This window comes from Mugil cephalus, chromosome 8 (genome assembly GCF_022458985.1).
Source record: "Mugil cephalus isolate CIBA_MC_2020 chromosome 8, CIBA_Mcephalus_1.1, whole genome shotgun sequence".
Classification (NCBI taxonomy): Eukaryota; Metazoa; Chordata; class Actinopteri; order Mugiliformes; family Mugilidae; genus Mugil; species Mugil cephalus.
In genome coordinates this window covers 8442540-8463312 of record NC_061777.1, presented here as the reverse complement: position 1 = coordinate 8463312, position 20773 = coordinate 8442540, and the positions used below count along the sequence as shown (strand labels likewise).

Below are 20773 nucleotides of genomic sequence, written 5' to 3'. Positions count from 1 at the left end.
GTGTAATGCACAAACTTACATTGCTGGGGCTTGATTTGAAATGTACAAATGGAGAGTAACAGTTTCAGACAAATGACGAGGTTAAAATAATAAAATAGTGTATATTTATTTTCTAATGCTTATTTTTCCAGTATAACCATTTTATTTGTAATTAAAGTGTTTAAAACTACAGAACTACAGATTCCACTTTTAAAAGTAGTCACAGCATGTAAGATGTAAGCAATGCATCTGGTCAAACAACACATTTAAATGTAAAAATGGATCTTTCTGTTGACTGCCACGTCGCATGTCTGAATGCGAGGACAGCAAGAAATGCATTTGTGGGCTTGAGGAAGGAAAAACTGCAGAAGTACAATTTATTCCTGAGCATAAACAAGCAATTCCCCTTAAAAGAACTGGAGCGCCACTGAGATACTTAAATGAATTGCACTGGATGTTAATAGAAATAATAATACAGCTGCAACCAACTACTTAGTGATAAAAAGAAGAGTACAAAAGAGGATGCTGATATTTCTGTGATGAAAACCGGAAAAGTGTCGTGAGAATGAATTCATTTTGTGCAATATTGCACAATAACTTAATGTGTTTTAAGCAGAATGGCATGCAGCTTCTCCAAATAATCAGTGGATGAACTGGGGAAGCTCCACAGCAGAGTTTCAAAAACCTTCAGGCCAAAAGGCAATGGAGAAGTAAACCACTCTGATAACATACAGGTTGCCAGACAAATAACTTTATTGCCTTTAAACAAGTAACATATCAGTTTCTGTTATTAGTGTTTACATTTTTTTTTTCCATTTTCATTCAATTAATAATAAAATAATCTGCAAAATATCACAAACTTTAAAGCATTTTCAGAGATGAAGACGAGATTTCAAATGCACAATACTTCAGTCGTGTTGTCATGCGCAACATTAGTGTCAGTGTTAGTGTTTTAAAGCCATAGCGTAACATAAGCATAGGGTTTTAGTTTTATACAGCATGCATCAATTTCACAAAACCATCAAGGGCCAGGCCAGAAATGAATATGTGGCAATTGTTTAGACTGTTGCACAGATGGGAGAAAACAGAGGATCTGACTAAAAGCGTGGGCGGAGGATGGAAAAACGGTCACACACTGAAAGGGAAAACCGCATGCCAGCAGGTGAGTACACACTGAGTACTCTGGCTCTGTTGATACTTTATCTGGCAAAGCGATGCTGCCACGATAAGGTAGCAATGCAAATTAAGCAACACCAAAAACAAAATTCGAGTTCAGCTTACATTTCAGAAACGCTACTGCCACGTGTTTTAGAGCACGACTAGTTTTATATTTTTAATAGAATTCTACTGCATATCTGCTGTTATCAACACAAACAGTGCCTTAATTTCCGTCACGAAAACTGGCTAGTCAGCCTTATAGTACAGGGAATATAATGCCATCTAATGTAAAGCAACAAAAGATTTTGTACTGTAAAGAGCACACAAGTAAAATTACAATTATGTACAGTTGTTTGCATTAAAAAAAGAAAAAAGTAAAAAGGTGCCATTTTGTTGATTCAAATCAACATAAATCATGTAACATATACCATGTGACGCATCTTCAAAGCCCTGGTCGCACAACAAAGCACGCCTCAAAGGAAAACAATCCGCAGCCAGGTTTAAATACTCAAAACTACATCCACCCTTTACAACTGCCCTGAAGCAATTGCTGATCTCATGCACAGCTATGTCGGTGGCTCACTCTTATTCAACTTGACTGGCTAAAAAAGGCTTCTTTATTTTTCCCACGAATAAATTCGAGATCAGCTCTAGAAAGACAAAGAAAGGAGAAGGTATACTTTTCTCAGTAGTCAAAGAGGACCGACTCCCTCCCCCATTACCAGTTCATCTGTAAAGATATTTATCGTAGCTCGTATACGTCATTAATTAATGTCACAGTAGTTTTACTTAAAGCTTGTCGGCTGGAGGCACTGAGAACCAGTAGACCACAGGCTGCCACACGGGCGAGCCGGGCCTGAGGAGAAAATAAAAATGGCCTGTTTACTGGAGTAGTGTGTCAATCAATAAGCCTTGCATATAGATACTTTTGGGAAGCCTCGACCTGACGGGCAAACTTCAACACTCACACAAACACACACACACACTGAACCCGAGTGATCTCAATCACAATGGACAAGATCAAGTGCTGTCAAGGTAGTTTTCCCAAATGTTTTAGTAAACAAAAGCCAAATGGTAGGATTTCTGTAAATTGTAAATAATCACCTTGGTCCCTTTTTTCCAACCGTAAAACTTTGAAGGTGGTTTCGGGACAAAGTTGCAATAAAAAAAAGGCCATATTTAAAGAAAAGAAGGCAAAAAAACAAAAAAACAAAAGAAATAAAATTTAGTGTAACATAAAATCTCCCTAAAAAACAGAGAAAATCAAATATAATTCTCTTGAAAATGAAGAAAATGGAGAAAACGCAGAAGACTTGCATTTGCATAAAAAGCAGTCGGCCCAACTCCTTAACGCAAATTGATAAAACAAATATCCTTTGCACATTACACTCCGTGCCAGTGGAATCTATATGTTCGTGCATTTCTTATCAGTTGTGGACTGCGCTGCCACAAGACATCCTTTAGCAAACAGGTCAGATTAAGGCAGTGTGTGATATGTGACACGGTGGGGGCAAATCACTGGAAGCTTTATCAAGGCAAATTAAAAACTGATCATCACTTAATCATTACCCACACAAGTTCACTAAAAAGTAATCAACTCGAGGGCGACGTACGACACATAGCAAACAAAAGGAAACTGGCCTGACGGTGAAAAGCGTCTCGTAATAACAAACTAAAAGTACAGAAAAATAAACTCTACTGGTTAAGGAAGACAAAATAAAAACATTTTAAAAAGTAACATAGTAGTATTTGTTCATTAAATTACACCAGAGTAATTATTTGTCTTCTAGCTTATATCAGTGTATAATCCAATGGGCTCATCACCCACACGGTTCCAGACTTTAACAGAAAGCACCACTCCTGTATCTGTGTAAAATAATGACTCATAGGTTCATGTTTCCATTGACATCTCATAGTTACCTGTATGTGAAAAATAAAATCTGTATATATGGGAACATCTTTTTTTTTTCTTTTCTTTTCTTTTTCTCCTTTCACACAGCCATAGGCTATCATAAAGCAGGCAAGATCACCACAAGACATGATGGACAGTGTAGCGTGAAGGACATTTTCCCCTCCACTTAGCGTCCATGTATTGAAATTGTTCTTCTGCAGCGGTCGTCCAGTAACGTTCTTTGCATTTTTCCCGCTCTTTTCCTGCCAGTTTTCTTCTGCGGTGCGGTGAAGTTCATGACGCAAAACAAATTCGATAAAAACATCTGAAATGCAAGTTGAAAACCGCGGACATGCCGACAACTGAAACGCAGGTGTGCCTTCACAAAATGCCCGTTACAGCGTATCACAGAAAAAAAGGCAGTGAGCGGAACCTGGCAGCCACCACAGTACCAGGGGGCGCAATAAATACAGATGAAAGAGGTATTAAGAAATCTTTGCAAGAGATTTCTTGTCGGAATAGAAATGTTTTGATATATAAATATACAGATTTGATCTCTCATATTTCCATGGACGAGAGAACAACACGCACTTCTGTATGTTTAAAAAATATTATTAACCCTCTGCCAATTGAACTGTAAGAGCGTAGTGCTACATCAATCTACCAGACCGTGCAGGTTAGGTATGTTGATACATGACACTGGTAACAATGATGAATAATAGAGCGTTACACTAACCCCCTGGACTGGCTGCCAGCAGTGAGAGAGATGATATCACGGTTTTGAGGATGACAGCAGATTGGTGAACCAGGTCGCTGCAGATGACGGCTGCTGCCGCTTCTCCTCCTCGGACTGATCCCCGTCGGGGAGGAGGAACTGAGTGGAGGCGACGGAGGTGGGCGACCCAAGCGAGGGTGCCAAGCTGCACCTTTCCCCGTCCTCAGCGGGGGAGTCCAGCTGCCAAGAGCTCTGAGGTTTGTAGCCGCCGGCACTGGACGCCTGGGGCTCTAGGAAGGGCTCAGGCGAAGCTAGACCCGTGTCATCGCTCGCATCTTTCGGCTGCATCTGGGGCCGGTAACCCCCTCCTCCGTCTCCACAGCTGACGGGCTGATCTGGGTGGGGTTGTTGGGCCTCGGAGTAGCCCTGCGGATCCAACTGGAAGACCAGTGAAGACCCCGAGGTTTGGATCCCTGTGTACGTCACGTCGGTGTTTGCAGAATCCAAAGACGACGCGGAGGAATCGGAGGAGTCCGGGAAACGCGGCCTTATGGGCCGCTCGTCTATCACCTGGTTGTAGTAGCGTAGTGACGTGGGCTCGTCCGTGTCAAGCGGCTCGTCTCCCATCCCCTGCCCTTCATCGTCCTCGTCTTCTTCGGGAATAACGACAAGCGCTTCCTTGCTAGAATCCCACTCTTGCTTTCCCACGACGTGAACCATGCTGTGGGGAGACGGCTTCACGTCCAGCGGCCGCTGAAAGATACACAGATATATTAAAAACGTGCTTGAAATGGTGGAAAAGTGCCTCAAGGTCTTTGTGGTAGGTTAAAAAAAAAAAAAAAAGTAAGCCAACACTGTACCTGTGTCCTGGACCAATCATTAGGTAGCTTGGGCTCAGGTATGTCTGGATACAATGCCTCTTTCACCCTAGTAAAGGCAAAAATATTACTCATAGCATGCATCACGTCCAAACAAATTCAAATGATGCCTACTGACAGCACAAAATGCTAGATAGATTCTTTACTCATTACATTATTTATGGAACACGCGGGGACCAAGGCATAACTGTCTCACCATTGTCTTTTCTTGTAGCAAAAGAAGGTGACGATGATCAGCAATAATGTCACGATTGACAGAGAAGCGAGGATTTCAAAAATCAGTCCGTCACCTGTGAGGACAATAAAAACATAAGAAATATTAGTCTCAAGACGGCAATGGAAACGTAGAATAAACACGAATGCTGCCGTAAATAGATAAATATATGTTCACATACTGTACGGCTCCAGCTCTATGGAGACAGTGGTGCCCGTGTCCTCGCCCGCTGAGGTGTAGGCCTTAACAGTAAATTTATAGGAGTCATCAGAGAGCCCCTTCACTTTGTAGTTCCTCGCTGCTTGGTCGGGCAGATTGGCTGCTCAAAGGCAGGATGGAAAACAACAACACACAGTGAGGAAGGAAAAGACAGAGAGCACTGATTGAGGAAGTGAGCGACTTTAACACGGTGGAAAATCCACAATTCAGTGATTTTTTTTTTTATGTTAACAATCATATTTACCTAGAAGTGTGAGCTGTGAGCCGTTGTTGATGTAAACATTATAGCCCAGGATGAAGCCCTTCCTGTCCCTGAGTGGAATCTCTCCCCAGGTGAGGACGACATTGGAGCCCTCCTGGCGGCTTGACAGGGGGACGGAGCTGGAAGGCACTGTGGAAGCAAGAAGAAAAGGAGGAAAGGACATAGAGACAATGGGGGGCCACAGGAGAGAGGGTGAGAACCAGGAGGGTGACTATAATTTCTAAAGGCAGGTCTTGCTTTTCCACTTGCTGTGCTTTCTTTACCCAGCTCCTGCGCGTATCCCTGCCAACGGTGCAGGAGTTCTGAAGAATCCGAGGGGCAGCCGTACAGAGTAAAGTTGTATCTCACACCAGGCCAGAAGTGATCTAACGGAAGAGAGGCATTTTAATGTCAGTATTACAGGAAAACAAACTTGAGACTAAAGTTGTGTGGGAGGATGAAAGTTAGTGTTCACAGCCAAGAATAACATGAAGATAAAGATGGTGGTTGAAAACAATGAATGTGAAAGGTGCTGAAAACAATACTAGATCTTTTGCACAATTAAGGAGGCTGCCATACCTGACTCGATGGAGACATTAGTGCTCCCAGCGGCCACCTTGACCCACTCCACAGGGCAGTTATACGTACAGGAGTCATTATGCCACTCCACCACGTAACTGCAGTCGGCTGTGCTGACGTTGCTCGGCCAGAACAGAGGGAAACCGTGATCTGTATAAACAACCCTGGACACAGCAAGAGGCTCCTCTTCTGGAAAGAAGGAAATGTGTTCACAATTATTTTCTTTTAGAAATTACAAAGTAAATTGCTGCTGCTTTCAAACAACAGGAAACAATCATCCAGTAGCAAAAGGTTTAACTGACTGGATATAACTGCATTAAGTCACACTTAGATCTTTGAAAAACATTTTTTTTCCCTTACATACGTGGATTTTTTTTCAACACACCTCTCAAACGTCGAACTACACTTGCAGGTTGAGACTCCCATTCAATGTTCTTCGCAACGACAGATGCTATGACCGCGTGGTCATTGCTGAAGGAAGCCATCTGTGTGAGATTGACCGACACCGTGTGAGTGTCCGGTGACAGGATTTCTGTGTGCTGTGGATTCTCCTCAGGGTTCCAGAAAGTAACTTCGTAACCTGTGATCTGACCATGGCTCTGCCTTCGTGTCAGAGGCTGAAACAAATCCAGCGACAAGGAAATAAATCTAATGTTATATGTACACAGCTATCCAGATGCGATAATATCCCTGTGCTTTATTTATTTATATTTTACAGTGTCTCCTTGCAAATGTGAATTCATGGGAGCAACTTCAACAAAACATTTACTTAATAGGATTAATCCAGCGTTATGAATCTGAATGATTATCTAATATCCAGTGTAACTTCTATGGACTAAAGGTGGAAGAAACAAAGAATAAGGAGTAAAACAGATGAAAGGCAATTAAAATCTAAAACCGTTTAATTCATTACCTTCCAAAAGACCTGTCCGGTGTAGTCTTTGTTCATCCTCATCCACACGTCAGGGGCATCTGGAACTGAGAAGACAAAACATAAATGACTAAGTGATTATTCTACTCCCTATATCACATAACTGGTTAATAAAAACTAATTACTGACTGATAATCACTTGCAGCTCCGATTCTTTGAAACCTCTTCTAAAATAAAGAACTTACCATATCTTTTGGTTCTGAAGGTGAAAAGTTTGCTCCAACTTCCCCACTTCCAGAAATTCTGCTGGGCACCGCAGCGCACTTGAATCTTGTACATCTCGTCAGCATGCAGGCCAGACAGAGCCACAGACCGCAGCCCCACACCGGAGAAGTTACTCTGAATGAAGACGCATACGTACACATGTTTTATATGCGGGTCGGTTACAAAAATAAGACTAGGAGCTGGCATTTGTGGCTGGTCACGGTCGTTCGTCTGTTGAAACGAGGTTGAAACGCGCGCACACACACACACACTCACCTTCACTTTGTCGTTGTCTTGAGTGGTGAGCTCTACCTCGCAGACAAGAGCGAGGGAGGAATAGCCGTCGTATTTCCACTGCCACAGCACGGTGGCGTTAAAGGCGTGCGCCACGGCGCTCAGGCCGACTGGCGCTACCGGACACACTGGGGAAAACGGGCGATTACGTAGATCAGTTTAAGCAGAGCGACATCTCTTGGTGGGTGTACGGGCATGATAAGCTAAGGTCGGGCCGCCTACCTCTGTGACTGAGCTCGGCAGAGTCGGTGAGGTTGTACTGACCGAGGGGATTCACGGCAAGCAGTGTCCAGTTACCTTCCCACTCGCCCGCCTGCCACTCCTTCCATTTCGACAGGGGGTTTATCCCAGCACAGCTTCTGCAAAGAAAACACGACAAGCACCAAAACAAGAGCAGATATGAGTGAAATGAGCACAGAAATGAGCACAGCACAAAAAAAACAAACAAAAAAAAACAACTTAATTCAGTTAAGACAATACATATACCACTTTAAATACTCCAGTCAAAACTGTGGACAAGGAAACAGGCCCAATCGCATTTAAAATGTAACTTATCTTCAGAGCATTCCTGTAAAAGGCCGGGAAGATGGCCAGCCAACTATCAAATGTACACACAGAAGTAAGTGGTTATACTTCTCGTCTTTCTCTCTCTTTATTTTTTTCTGTGCATTAAATTGTTTTCAGAGAAAGGCAGCGGGAAGCGTCATAAATAATTCAGAGATGTGGTCTCAGACACAAAGTGACACTGATTGATCCACGGAGAGTGCGGCACACTCGCCTCTCCAAATGGCTCGAATGCTTCATTTGTATTTGATCAAATGGAGAAGCGTAAGTAGAAAAGTACTGTTTCAGAAAGTGGCTGCATTGTCATTATTATTATTGTTATTAATGGTGGGGGGGGGGCAATGGGAACAGGCAGACTTGTTTACTTGTCATTAGCTCTCAATTTTCTCTGGCTTTTAAATAGCAATTACTAATCAAAACTGGATGTAATGGCCTTAACAGCCTACAAAAATTTCCACTGTCTTGCCCCACGATTCTGCCATAGATGGACATACACAGGGTAAACTACATAATAGTTATTTTCCCCTATATAAAGCAAAATGTATCTACAAATACAAAGTAAAATTAAAAATACAAATTTATAGGAAAAAAAATAAGATACAAAACTGAAGTACAAAATTCCATTATATATATATATATATATAAAACAATGTTAAATGCAATAAGTAATGATTTAAAAAGCTACAAATCCGGGCTGCAGAGTGACATTTTATATCTTAAACGATGAGAGCGAAGATATTGCTCTTAGCGCTGCAGGTAAACTGTTCCACAGGTAAACTGGTCCTCTGTATTTTAAGGTGCATTGATTAAGAGAAGTCCGACAATATGGTGGATAAACGTCTTTAGAACGTCTTGCATGATGTGAATGCACGTCTGAGGAAAACTTAAAATTATGGGATGTCAACGGTAAATCATGAGGAAAATGTACATACTCATGCATAAACACAGAGGTTTGGAATAACATCTGAAATTGATAAATTCAATTTTCTACAACGAGGAGTGGAGGAATCATTCTTTTTGGCAAAACTAGTCATTCGCACAAAGTCCTTCTGGATAAGCAGAATCTTGTTACGAAAAGTAGGACAAGTCTAACTCTAATCTGGAACCAACTGGTGAGAGTTAAACATTTAAATCTACTGCTACAACAGTTTCTAAAGTCTGTATATTTAGGATTCATTCCTTTTTGCGAATAAATGAATGCATGTGTCCTGCTCTGATACCCAATAAGGTTTATTACAAATTACACCGCTTGCGAGCGAGGCCGCATACCTGTTGTTTACAAAGTAGCGTGTTTGTCGTTTGCCATACAAGTTAGTGTGTCGTCTTTCATTCCAGCGGCACACGGCTGTGGTTAAGTCCTGAGTCTCACATGTGAAATCACTGAGCAGAGGAGCATCTGAACGTGGACATATAAACAGAAGAAAAACAGGCTTAATCATAAACACAAGCAAAGCAAAAAAAAACAATAAAGATGATGATATAATAGATGCTGCTTAAGCTGAGCTCTGGAATTATCTAGAATATTTCACATGCTGGATAGACAACTAGGCACACTGCACAATATCTGATAGCTTGAATAAATAAATACTTACAACAATAACAAAGACTTACAAGTTATGTAACTGAGGAACACGTCGCATCTTGCTCCAAAACCCTTTCTATTATTGTTTTCAGCCTGAATGACTAACTTCCTGTTATTACCAGCCATGACAACCATTCACACTTACATCCAACAAACATGACTGTTCCAGCCAGTTGCGTCGCTTCTTCTATCGGCTGCTTCAACCGGCAAACGACGTTGGCGCCCGGGGGGACAGACGGCTCCAGGTTAACCAGCGTAGTGGCATAAGTTCGCCTGCTCAGCCGCGTTGCACTCACGTTGTTTGCGCCGTACATGATTTCCCTGAAGGTCTTCCCCTCTGGTACAATGCAGCAGTAGGTGATGTTGGTCCCCACGGGCAAAATCAGTTCCTGGGGGTATATTGCAAATGCTTCATTGGTGGGGAGATCTTTTCCTGAAAAGAAGAAAAACAAGAGGGGAAAAGAAAGGTATAAACAGAGATGTGTGTTGAAAAAAAAAAAACAAACAAACAAACAGAGAGAGATTTCAGGTTTTCTATAACATAAAAAGATCTAATTATTGCCTCTCTGACCTGGAAGTATTGCAGCTTTGCTCCATTGACTTGTTGCCTGTCCATCTCTTGAGCGGATTCTGACCGACAGCGAGGTACACTCCAGAGGTTCCACTGAGGTCCAGTTCCACTGGCGCAAGCCGCTCCCCGGATTCGCCGTTACAGAAATCGTCTCCTACGAACGCCACAAAGAAAGCGCAGTGAAGAACTGAACACACAAACTCTACAAATGAATGTAGACAAACGTATAAATTACTAGCAACGGCTCAGAAATGAGACAAAGTCATTGTGGGTCTACTCACTAGAATAGGAAAACAGGAGGAGCGCACATTTGCACGCGTAAAGTTCTTTTCGCCTCATAGTTAGAGAAATTTAATTCTGAATCAATTCTGGCCTTTTTCACAAAGACAAATTGAGAGAAAGTTAGCTTTGCTTTTGGACTGAGGCTAACCATTTGCCAAACATCCACACATAATTCCTTATATGATATTTAGTTGTGAAAATATCCAAAGTAAAGCCCAATTATTGATGCACCATCTTTGTCGGATCAGATCAAATCATTCAGCAAAATGTGCCACACAGGAATATGCACATTTTCACATTGTAGAAAATGAACAGAAACGCTCTTACGTAGAAGACAGTTTCATTGAATTCGGTTCTCAGGATGATGATGTCAAAGCTCGTGGCGGCTCCTCCCGACCAGGATACGGTGAGCTGCCGTGCGGGCGCGTTGCTCGTGAGGCTCACCCCCTGGGGTACGGTGAGAACTGCAAAACCCGCTTTAGCATGAGTGCACACAGTCAGGAGGTCCAGGAGGACCAACGTGAGCAAGACCAGGTTGCGGTTGGGCTTCGTCGTTGGGGCGCCGACACGCGAGCGGGGCATGATTATCAACTGGCCGAGCCTCTGGCCCGCAGATCACAGAGCTATGGTCCGTCTCCGCTGCAGCTACACCATAAAACCCATCAGGAGGTGGGGAGGCCAGGCGAAGACAGCTCTGTGGGAAAAGAGAGGAAAACCCATGTGAAAAAAATATTAATAAGGAAATAAAACACAGCTGGGATCTGTTTAAGTAGAAGATTCACAGTGAGAGAAGATGTGTCATCTGAATGGGAAACCTATTTTTGGTAGAATGCAGCATACAGACAAGTTACAGAGCCTGTTATACATCTGGGAAGCACATAGTTGTCTTATACATATATATATATATATACGAAAGAGGGAGATAAAAAATGCCTCTTGAGATAAGATTTGACTAGTTTGCTCCTGTCACGCAACATTCAGTGGAGCAGCTGCTGTCTGTTTAACCGAGTTACTGCGCTGATTCCCTTGAGAATGCATACCGAAGCCAGAAACAGCCAACACTTCCATCAGCGCGAGAAAACACACAACCCTGGCAGCGGCTGTCAGGCTACATGTCAAAACACACAAGTCAGTGAGTTTACCAGCCGTGCTTACATAAAGCTCGCCACTGATTCTATCCAACTTCACCCACGCCGTTATGAGGTTTGCTTTTTTTTTCTTGCTTCTACTTTGAGTTGCCAAGCTGGATTCAGTGCGGCCAGAACGAACAGCATTCTTTCATCATCTCGACTTACATGCTGTCACACGTTTAAACGCCTCTTTCAGTTTCGGTATTACAGTGTAGACCCTCAGAAAAAGGTCCACACGCACACACACACACACAGAAAAATAAAAGAAACAATACGTTTGAAACCAAGTGTCTCTCAAGACACAAATCCTCCTGTTTAGAAGCAGCTGGAACTAAATGACCTTGAACGGGTACTCTGAACTACGTGTTTCAGGGGAAATATTTATGCACCAGCATAACTTTGTTTACAGTGAATTAAACAGTGTTTTAAATCCACTCAACACGTCCTCACCTCCGTCTTTCCACGGAAACGTCCGTAGCAGCATTTGGTTAACCAATATAACCACGCACAGTACAGTTATTATAATCACTTTGCGTGGCAAACACAGGCAAATTCGATTTGCATCCTGGGTGTTAAGAAAATCAAGCTTGCCATTCATCACTGTATTCTGACGTTAATGCTCAAGGATTAAATGGGTCATCACGAAAACGTACAATGAAAGCGGTGACGACGTGCGTCCGCCATTGAGAATCTGGTCAGACGCTTACTGTGCAAGAACCACATTAGCAATAGCACTGGGGTTAGGAGGGCGAGACACGGCGTTTAAAAAAAACGCTTAATAGAAATCTACCGTCGTCCGTGTGCACAGCTGAGGTTCACAAGAAGTGTGTGGAGGCAAGAGCAGGTTAGGCTTCCTTCCAGTCATAGGTGTGAGTGTACTTCTCGGTTTATTTTTTGCCTTTACTGTATCCGTAACGTGAACTAGAGTGAACTTGTTTCTAGGGTTGTAGCGGGAAATAGGAGGCACTGAAAAAAAAAAGGCCATGGAATGCTAAAAGTAGCTAGGATCATTTCAAGAAGAATCATTTAAAGAAAGTTTTAACTCGAAAGGAGGGCGAAGGGAATTTCAAAATCCTGCCATTGAAGTTTCACTGTTAAAACACAGGACGCCGCCGTTTTTGTTGTTGTTGTTGTGTTGCTGGTCGCTGGAGTGGTTGGCTCCACTCGCGGTCGCACCGAGTTAGTATATAGTGAAAATTATCAGGGAAAGAGGAGCCGATCGCAAAACTAGTTAAAGGAGGTATGTTTTGCATGGCGCCCGGATGTTCACACGGGTTTCATTAAGTTAAAGACGGGGAGACGCCTGTTCATTTGCATCATTTGCCACCGACGATGGCACCTGTTCTCAAATGACGTTGGCTAGCTGCGTTCAAAAGGAAGAATCGTTGATTTGGAATTTGCATTTTTGCGCTGCTGGAGCTTAAGAAGGTTCTAAGCGGAGCTTCAAAATGCAAAAAAAAAAAAAAGTAATAAAGAAAAGAAATGGGAGCAAGAGACCAAAAAACATCAGCTGATCATTCAAGTCAATCAAGTTTAAGAATGGGTTAGGGTGAAAGAACGGTGGAGTTGCTCATTACGGACCACGGTCACTACAATCTTAAACTTTTGATCATCTGACCAACCACCATGAAGTGTTGCCGAACCCTCTCCTCGCTGCCATCTCCGTCCGGAGCCACTGAATCTCTTAAATCCTCAGCAAAAATGGGGTTCTCAACCCCTCTCACAGTTGGGTTAGTTGATATAAAAATCCCCCTCTCTGCCTTGTGCTTTCACCTGTATTCTCCTAAACTGCGTGTCCTTCAATAGCGACCAAAGCGACTAACACATCCGATGACGTAGGGAGTGACGTAAAATAAAGATAGCGGTGAGTATCCCCCAAAAACATATCACATTTAAAAAGCAGATTTTCTTTAAAATGGCTGATGTTTTATTTCGGTTTATTTATGTTTAAAATATGCACACGTGCACTGTGTTGGTGTCTGTTCTGTTTGTGTCATGTCCTCTTTAAGTGGTGAAAGATGTGAGAAAAATAATTTAAGCAATACTAAAAAGGTACAAGATTCAGTTTGCAAGTATTTGCGGTCGGCACACTGAAAACAAATAAAAAGACTGGTAACACAAGATCAAGATCCAGCATGTAGGATACGCGGTTATTATTAAACCAACATGTCACGCTTCAAGTCCGCGAACTCGACAAGCCTGCTTGTGTGTGTGTCTCTGTGTGTCTAATTCTCACATATCCCGTGTTCAACTGTCGCTGAGGTGCTGCAGGACCGTTTGCTCCGTTTTTCCATGAGACAGGCTGGGGCAGGCTTCAAATGGCTAGGTAGTGGTGGTTTAAAAAACAGACCTGCTGAGGGCTACCAAGCCCAGTTACTGGTAGTCCAACCGCACAACCGGGTCATAAAACACACAGATAAAACGCGTCTCACCTTGGTCTGAGACGCCACTGCAAAACTGTCCACAGTGAATCCAGTGTGACAGTGCTTTTATAATACAGGCCTTTTATTATAACTTTATTCAGTTATGACCTGAACAATGCCAGATTTGTGGCAACAAGGCAGCCTTAAAAAACTGAAATCCTAAATATATGGATAACACAAGATTATTCGCCAACAACCCTCATGGTGGATGATATGAAGCTATTTCCCTATCTCAATGATAAGCAAAACAAGCTGCTACAAATGCCAGAGACTGCAGGCATGACGGGACTGCGCACAGGACAAGTACACAAATAAGATACACAGCAGCTTCAGGGAAAAGCGATAGGAGGATGTGTACCCGTTAGAAGGTTACTTATCTCACTGCCCGTCACTGTTGTTTATCGTGATTTTTTTAAAGATATCAAATACGAGGTCAAAATCCCGTAAATAACAAATCTTTGCGTAGCTCAAAGACACAAAAATGTCCAAAAAAGTATATAAACGTTTACACAAAAACGGTAATGAGCTAATGTAAAACAACAACATTACATCTAAAGGAATCTACACCAAACCACTCAGTAATAATTAGTCCGACACACTGTGTGGCTCCTGAAGTAGTGTCCCATGTGTTGTTTTAAAAGTGCTGCAACGCATACACAAAGCCTTAGGTAGATCCTGTTTTTGCACGTCAATAGATTTTTGCTATCTCTAATCAGCAAAATTTCCCCATAAAAAAAAAACAAAAACCTCAGTATTTTAACTTGATCAACAAGACGTGCATACTTTAGTGCTTTGTCGACCTAAGCATATGCTTTTATTTCATTTCCGCCTTACAAAAAAAAACAAAAAAAAAAAAAAAACATCACCTCCGAATGAAATTCAAAGGCATGGCTCAACATAAATACAGCTGTGTCGACCGTGTGGGTTTTCACACACTAATGCGCCGACACTGAAATGTTTCGGAGCCTTGTGGTTCCACACATGAAGAGAAGAGTTGTGTGTTTCGGTGCCCCGTGACTCTACGGATCATTTTTCAAACTTTAACACCGGGATGGAACATTTTTTACAACTAGTAATATATCCTACAACCCTTTGAGAAAAAAAAAGGGGAGGGCGGGGGGCAAATTATGGGAAACAGGCAAAACTGCTATAGATTCTGGGAAATCTGATTAAGTAACCGATACACAGCAGACCACAAATCAATAACTCTCTGCTGGACCCTGGTCATTGACCTCCAGCTGCAACAAATGAGAGCACAAAAAAACAACAAGGAGTTTGTTGTTTCTTAAAAACCGAGGCCATGCCTCATCTGTATTCCTGCGCTGCTCCGTGCTTTCGAAAAGGACACCGTCCTGACTCCGAGTCTCTGACGCCTCTGCCCACGCCAAGCTGCCAAGGTTGTGTTTGACTTTGACTGCTCAGCTCCGTCAAACAGCCTTTTGGAGCAAACGTTCAGGTATACTCCCACGTAAAAAAACGGTGCGCAGCGCTGACCTCATTTCCAGTAATCCATATTTACTCAAAGGGAGTTCTTAGTTGTTGATTTTTTTCTTTTTTCTATTTATAATATTTAAACTTTAAACTTTAGCTGCAACTAAAATACCGGATCAACATCAGTCAACATGTTACACCCAAAGCCAGTTTCCAGTAGTTGAGGGTGTTAGTCTACGCGGCGGTTTTATACCGGCTGTGGAAGCTGACTCACTGTTTGCCCTAGAATTAATAGCACTGTTTTTAATTAATCTACTGCTCATTACGTGTTTGTTTTATTAACTAGCAAACAAGGAGGAGCCCAATGGCATTTGGAATTAGTTTTAGTTTTATTATGATGTGTTGTTATGGACCACTAAACAGTCACTGATTAACACTCTAGCTCAGAAGTAGGTTTCAACACTAGCTTCAGTTTAAAACGCCAACTGTGGTATCAAGTTATCCTGTGAACCAAAACCAGGACAAAAATAAAAAAAGAACTTCAGCCAAAACCAAATTAACCCCAAACCAACTCCTTGGAAGGAGAATAGACAAACTGGCAGGAAAAGCTATAATTAGCCTCAAAAGATACATCAGATCATCCTGCACGTGTTCTTGACAGTACGCCACCCGAAAAAAAACACCTTACTGCCACGGTCACATTTTAAAACAAACCCACGGTTTTGTTTTCTTCAGATGAAACGGAACGGAAAACGTCCGCCCTCCGCCCACGCTCAGCAACGCTGTGATTACTCTGTCACACGGTGACCACCGGGACCAAAAGAAATAAGCGCACACTGGCGACATTTGGACGTGGTGACATTTGGAAACACGAGGTAAAGTTGCAGCTAATTATGTTTCGCCCTTTGGTTCGGGATGAGCGGACGCTTGTGAGGGATGAGAAAGTGAAAAACAGGGAGAGTGAACAAATGACTGTGTCTGGGGAAAAATGTCCACACTCTGACCTCAATGAAAGAGGGACATTCAGTTCTTTGTGTGTGTGTGTGTGTGTGTGCGTGTGTTTTTTGGGCTTCAACCAAATAGCGTTTCCTTCCTTCCCTTTCCCTGTAATGCTTTGTGAATGCAAATGAAAATCTTGAAAAGCAACAGGAAGTGAGTAAAAACATATAAATAAATATAAATATGCAGATCATTTGTAGATGTCTGGCGGATTTAGGACGGCTAAAGCCGCAGATACGCTGAGAATCAGAAGTATGCCAGTCTACGGCACCCTCCCAAGAGAAATACACAAACTAGTCTGAATTTTTTTGGCACGAGCACAGCTAAGAAAAGAAAAAAAAAAGCCTAACAGGATGGCTATTGTTTTGCAGACACTTCATGTTTATCCAGATTCTTATGGTGACTAATGTTCAGAATCACCCGCATTGAGTCAGTCTATAATGGCAATATGTGGCATGAACAATAACTAACTGGTTATACAATGTCCTCTTAGATAATAATTTCCAAAAACATTAGTTGGGCTTGTGAAATTTTTGGTTATTGATATACTTTATTTAGCCTGGTTGATCCCGCTGAGATACAGCTCCCTCTTTTCCGAGGAAAGCCCGGCCAAGACGCGTGGGAGAGTCGCGACATTTAAGAACAGGCAGCGACTCACACAACGCAAATAAAATAGATGGAAGATAAAAACAACGAGATTAAGACTCTGGATTTTCATTAAAACAAGGACAAGTACGATGTGTAGCTGTCCAAAGGTCTTTCACACAGGTTTTCAAGGATCCAAGGGTGATCAGATCCTTAAGCTTTTAAGTTTTTTGTTTTTTTAAGTGATTTCCAAGCAGCAGGTGCAGAGTATTTAAAACAGTGCTTGCCAAGTTCAGAATGAGATTCGGGAAGGTTTCATAAATACAAATCACTGGAACGTAAACAGTAATTGCTCTGGGTTTTTAGAAATGTAACTGCATAAGTGATGCACTGTGTCCAGAGATCACAGACGACTTGCGGGGCCATTCACACATTAAATGTCGCCATAATCAAGAACAGGTAGGAAGGTGGCAGCAACCAACTTTTTTTTCCTGGGAGCAAAAGAAAAACAAAACCTGTGACGGAAACAGAATCTTAATTTTTTTGTGGTTTGAAGTCAATCGTTGTTTAAAATGCCAAGGTACTTGTAACAGGACAGAAGTTCTATCTCACGCCCTTGTGATGGTAAAATGAATTCCAATATATTCTACCTGCACTAAATTCTCCTTCATGACTGTGACGATGTTCAGTTTATGTTGAAACGGCGTCAGAAAAGTGGTGATTCACCCGTCTCGTCATTTATCTGATCATTTATGCAGTGTGCGGTTTAAAACTGGCGTCGTAAAAATAGAAATATGTGTCAGCACCAGTGTCAACACAAAAAAACTCAATAGTAGCCACAGCTTCACGATCAAAAACTCAACACAATCATGGAAATAGGATTTGGTACAGGACTATTAAATGAAGGCACACTCACCTTCACGAGTGTACCCAGTGAGCTGCCAAGTGCGTGCACACCGCAGGACTAGGGCAGACCTATCCTAAACGAGATCTGGCACAGACAACTTAATTAACTGGGCGTGATGGTGCTGCAGCGAATCGTATGGCAGGTTTAAACTCAATGACCTGTCGTTCTCCTGGCTTCTCTCCAGGTGTTCTGTCGAACTGGTGATATTAACCTGGGCGCAGCTTTTTGTCTCTCTGCGTTAGATCTGGATGGATAGGTGATTCCAGTGTAAGGAAAAGATTATCTTCTCTGCAACCGGTAAGACCGTAAAATAAACCATGACGCAATGAATAAACAGGTTGAACATTACTACTCATACCATTGTAAAAAAACAATGTTCTTTTTTAATGAGCTTCCTGAAATGCTCATAAAACATGTCCTGTCGTCTGCAACACCAGTACTTCAATCAGCTCGGTGGCTTGTGATGAACACCTCTTTTTTTCTGTGCATGCAGCTCACATCTGACATCCTCACATCCGCATTTGTTCACAGCTCAAATAAAGGATAAAAACTGAAAAAACAGTCCTGTCATTTTATAAAACCAAGGCAGGATCAGTGCTGTCATCAGCAGACTTGGTAATCAATATATCAGGAGGGTGAAAAAAAGGATGGTGTGACCTCTCACAACCATGATGATGAAATACACATCAACACAGTATACATCCTATGTTGGGGGCCCAAGATTTGTCAGTTTTGTGTGTTTTCCTCGTGTTTTATTTTGACGTCTCCTGTTTATCGCACGTCAAGTGGAGTCCAATTTCGTTGTTGCTCTATTACAACACCAATAAAACCTCGTCACTTTACCAACCCCACAAAAATAAAACTAAACGATTTTTTTTTTATAATTTAATCCGTGAGAGCCACCTCCGGAAGAAAAGGGGCAAATACGAGGAGACATCCCCAACTGCATCATCACAGGACGGTTCGCATCATTAGCATTAGCCACCGGACAGCCGCATCTCAACCACCAGAGATTATATTCAAACTAAATGTAAAAGGATTTTGATTTTCAGGGGAGACAGACGAGAAACTGGGAATAAATTGAGCCGACGGCCACTTCCAATGAACTCGATTTACAGGCCACTGATGTTTGGGAAAAACACGGCTAGTTAGAGCAGCTACCATCCACGAGTACCCGCTAGCTGAAAAGGTCATAAAAAACTTATAACAAATAACACATTACCTCTGGTATAGGAGGAAATCTCTTCTCAGCGATAGAAAGAAATCTCTTCTCTCTATAAAGAAGAAATCCAGCGCCTTGTTAGAAAGGAAGATATTTTTATACGGGCTTCGTATCCTCACGATCCCACCCCCGTGTCGCTGTGCACTTTGACCGTTCCCAGGGCTCCAGGGAGTGGGTTGGGATTTTACTGGAATGAGGCAAACCAGGAGCTTGATTGACGTCTGAACTGACCAATGGGCTTCGAGATACCCGCCTCCATAAAAAACAGGGCGTTGCTGTGTTGTGTTCAGGTCCTGCAGGATAGTGGTGTGGGATACCGGTATTTGGTATCGATCCGACACCGAGTAAATACATGGATGATACCGATACTTTTTTTTTTTTTTTAATAATAAAGGCGGATGCATCATTATTCAGAATACGACTAATGTTTTTGTGATTTGCCTTTAAAATTATTAATCAGTTGAAATCCAGTAGAGAATTTGGGTATTATGAGTATGTCTGTGAAGGTTCTCAGTCATCCAGGTTATGTAATCCTTATGTAAGGCTTTTTTTTTTAAGTAAACTGGTCTTGCAGAGTTTTGAGACAACGTTTTGCCACTCTTCCAAGTAGTTATAGAATAGAAAATACTTTATTATCACAATACAAGTTTTTTTTTTTGTCCAGAAACAACACAAAATTATCAAATTACTTTTCAGTGTTCAGAAACGACAATACAATGATAAAACTAAATCTCTCATTGCATTTCTTTGTGTGTGTGTGTGTGTGTGTGTGTGTGCGTTTTTAATAATAATAATAATAATAATAATAATAATAATAATAATAATGATAATGATAATGATAATGATAATGATAATAAACAAAGTGTACAAAATGACCACTTCGGGTCAGTTGCTCAAAAAGTGTAATCTGGAACAAAATTATCCATATTTGAAAATCTCATTTTTTGCTCTCTAGTATCAATCGTCTTAGTTTCTTTTCAAAGCAACATTGGACATCGGATACACAGTTTTCAAGATTACCAAATCTGGATTACCAGTGGTTTAAACGGGACAACATATCACAGTGTGGGCTACCAGGTATGTAAAGAACAACAGGTGGAAGAGCCGACATGGGCTCACTTTGTATGAGACAAAACACAAAAATAACATAAACATCCACTTCCATTTATAATTTCTTTAATGACCCCTCATCTGAACCACAACAACAAAAGTACAAAACAAAAATACATACAAATACATCATGAACATTCTGCAAACGAAAGAAAGAAAGAAAGAAAGAAAGAAAGAAAGAAAGAAAGAAAGAAAGAAAGAAAGAAAGAAAGAAAGAAAGAAAGAAAGAAAGAAAATGGCTAAATGTCCAATAGTTACCAAAATATAGAAGGATAAGTGTTCTTCTAAATCTGAGGAGGAGAGACCAGCATTTTCACCAGGACAGGATAATTTTTATTGTATTTTTTACTTTACTGACAGGCTTAATTGATAGCCTATGTTTACTTTATCTACTTTTTTGCCGTAACGGTTAAACAAGTCAAGTGCAAAATATGAATAAAAGTTTCACTACATTTTAATCCTGTAATCCACCTTGAAAACCTACCTCCTGATGGGATGAGGATAATTCCGTTTTTTGGATCAAAGTTATTCAAATCGTAGGGAAAATTTTTGAACAACACAAACTAAATGTTTGATCAAGATTAAAACTAGGATTGGATTACGTGATCTAATCCAATTTCAGGTTCCTTTTTTCGATTTTGAACAACCCATTTTTAAAATTTGA

General features: G+C 41.5%; 1 protein-coding gene across 2 annotated transcripts; it reads right to left on the bottom strand.

Moving 5' to 3' along the window:
* Positions 1–710: 710 nt before the first annotated feature.
* On the bottom strand, positions 711–19174 carry lifra (LIF receptor subunit alpha a). Of its 2 annotated transcripts, none has more exons than XM_047591569.1 (17): positions 19000–19174; positions 10630–10996; positions 10021–10174; positions 9595–9882; positions 9137–9263; positions 7526–7662; positions 7286–7431; positions 6991–7144; positions 6788–6852; positions 6260–6491; positions 5875–6063; positions 5580–5681; positions 5299–5445; positions 5017–5154; positions 4818–4911; positions 4604–4670; positions 711–4496 (listed from the first exon to the last, which is right to left on the bottom strand). In XM_047591569.1, the coding sequence occupies exons 2-17, from the start codon at positions 10882–10884 to the stop codon at positions 3801–3803; spliced, it is 2991 nt and encodes a 996-aa protein (XP_047447525.1). In that variant the 5' UTR covers positions 10885–10996; positions 19000–19174; the 3' UTR covers positions 711–3800. The 2 variants fall into 2 exon arrangements, with proteins under 2 accessions (XP_047447525.1, XP_047447526.1); XM_047591570.1 differs by lacking the exon at positions 19000–19174 and adding an exon at positions 17787–17953.
* Positions 19175–20773: the final 1599 nt, after the last annotated feature.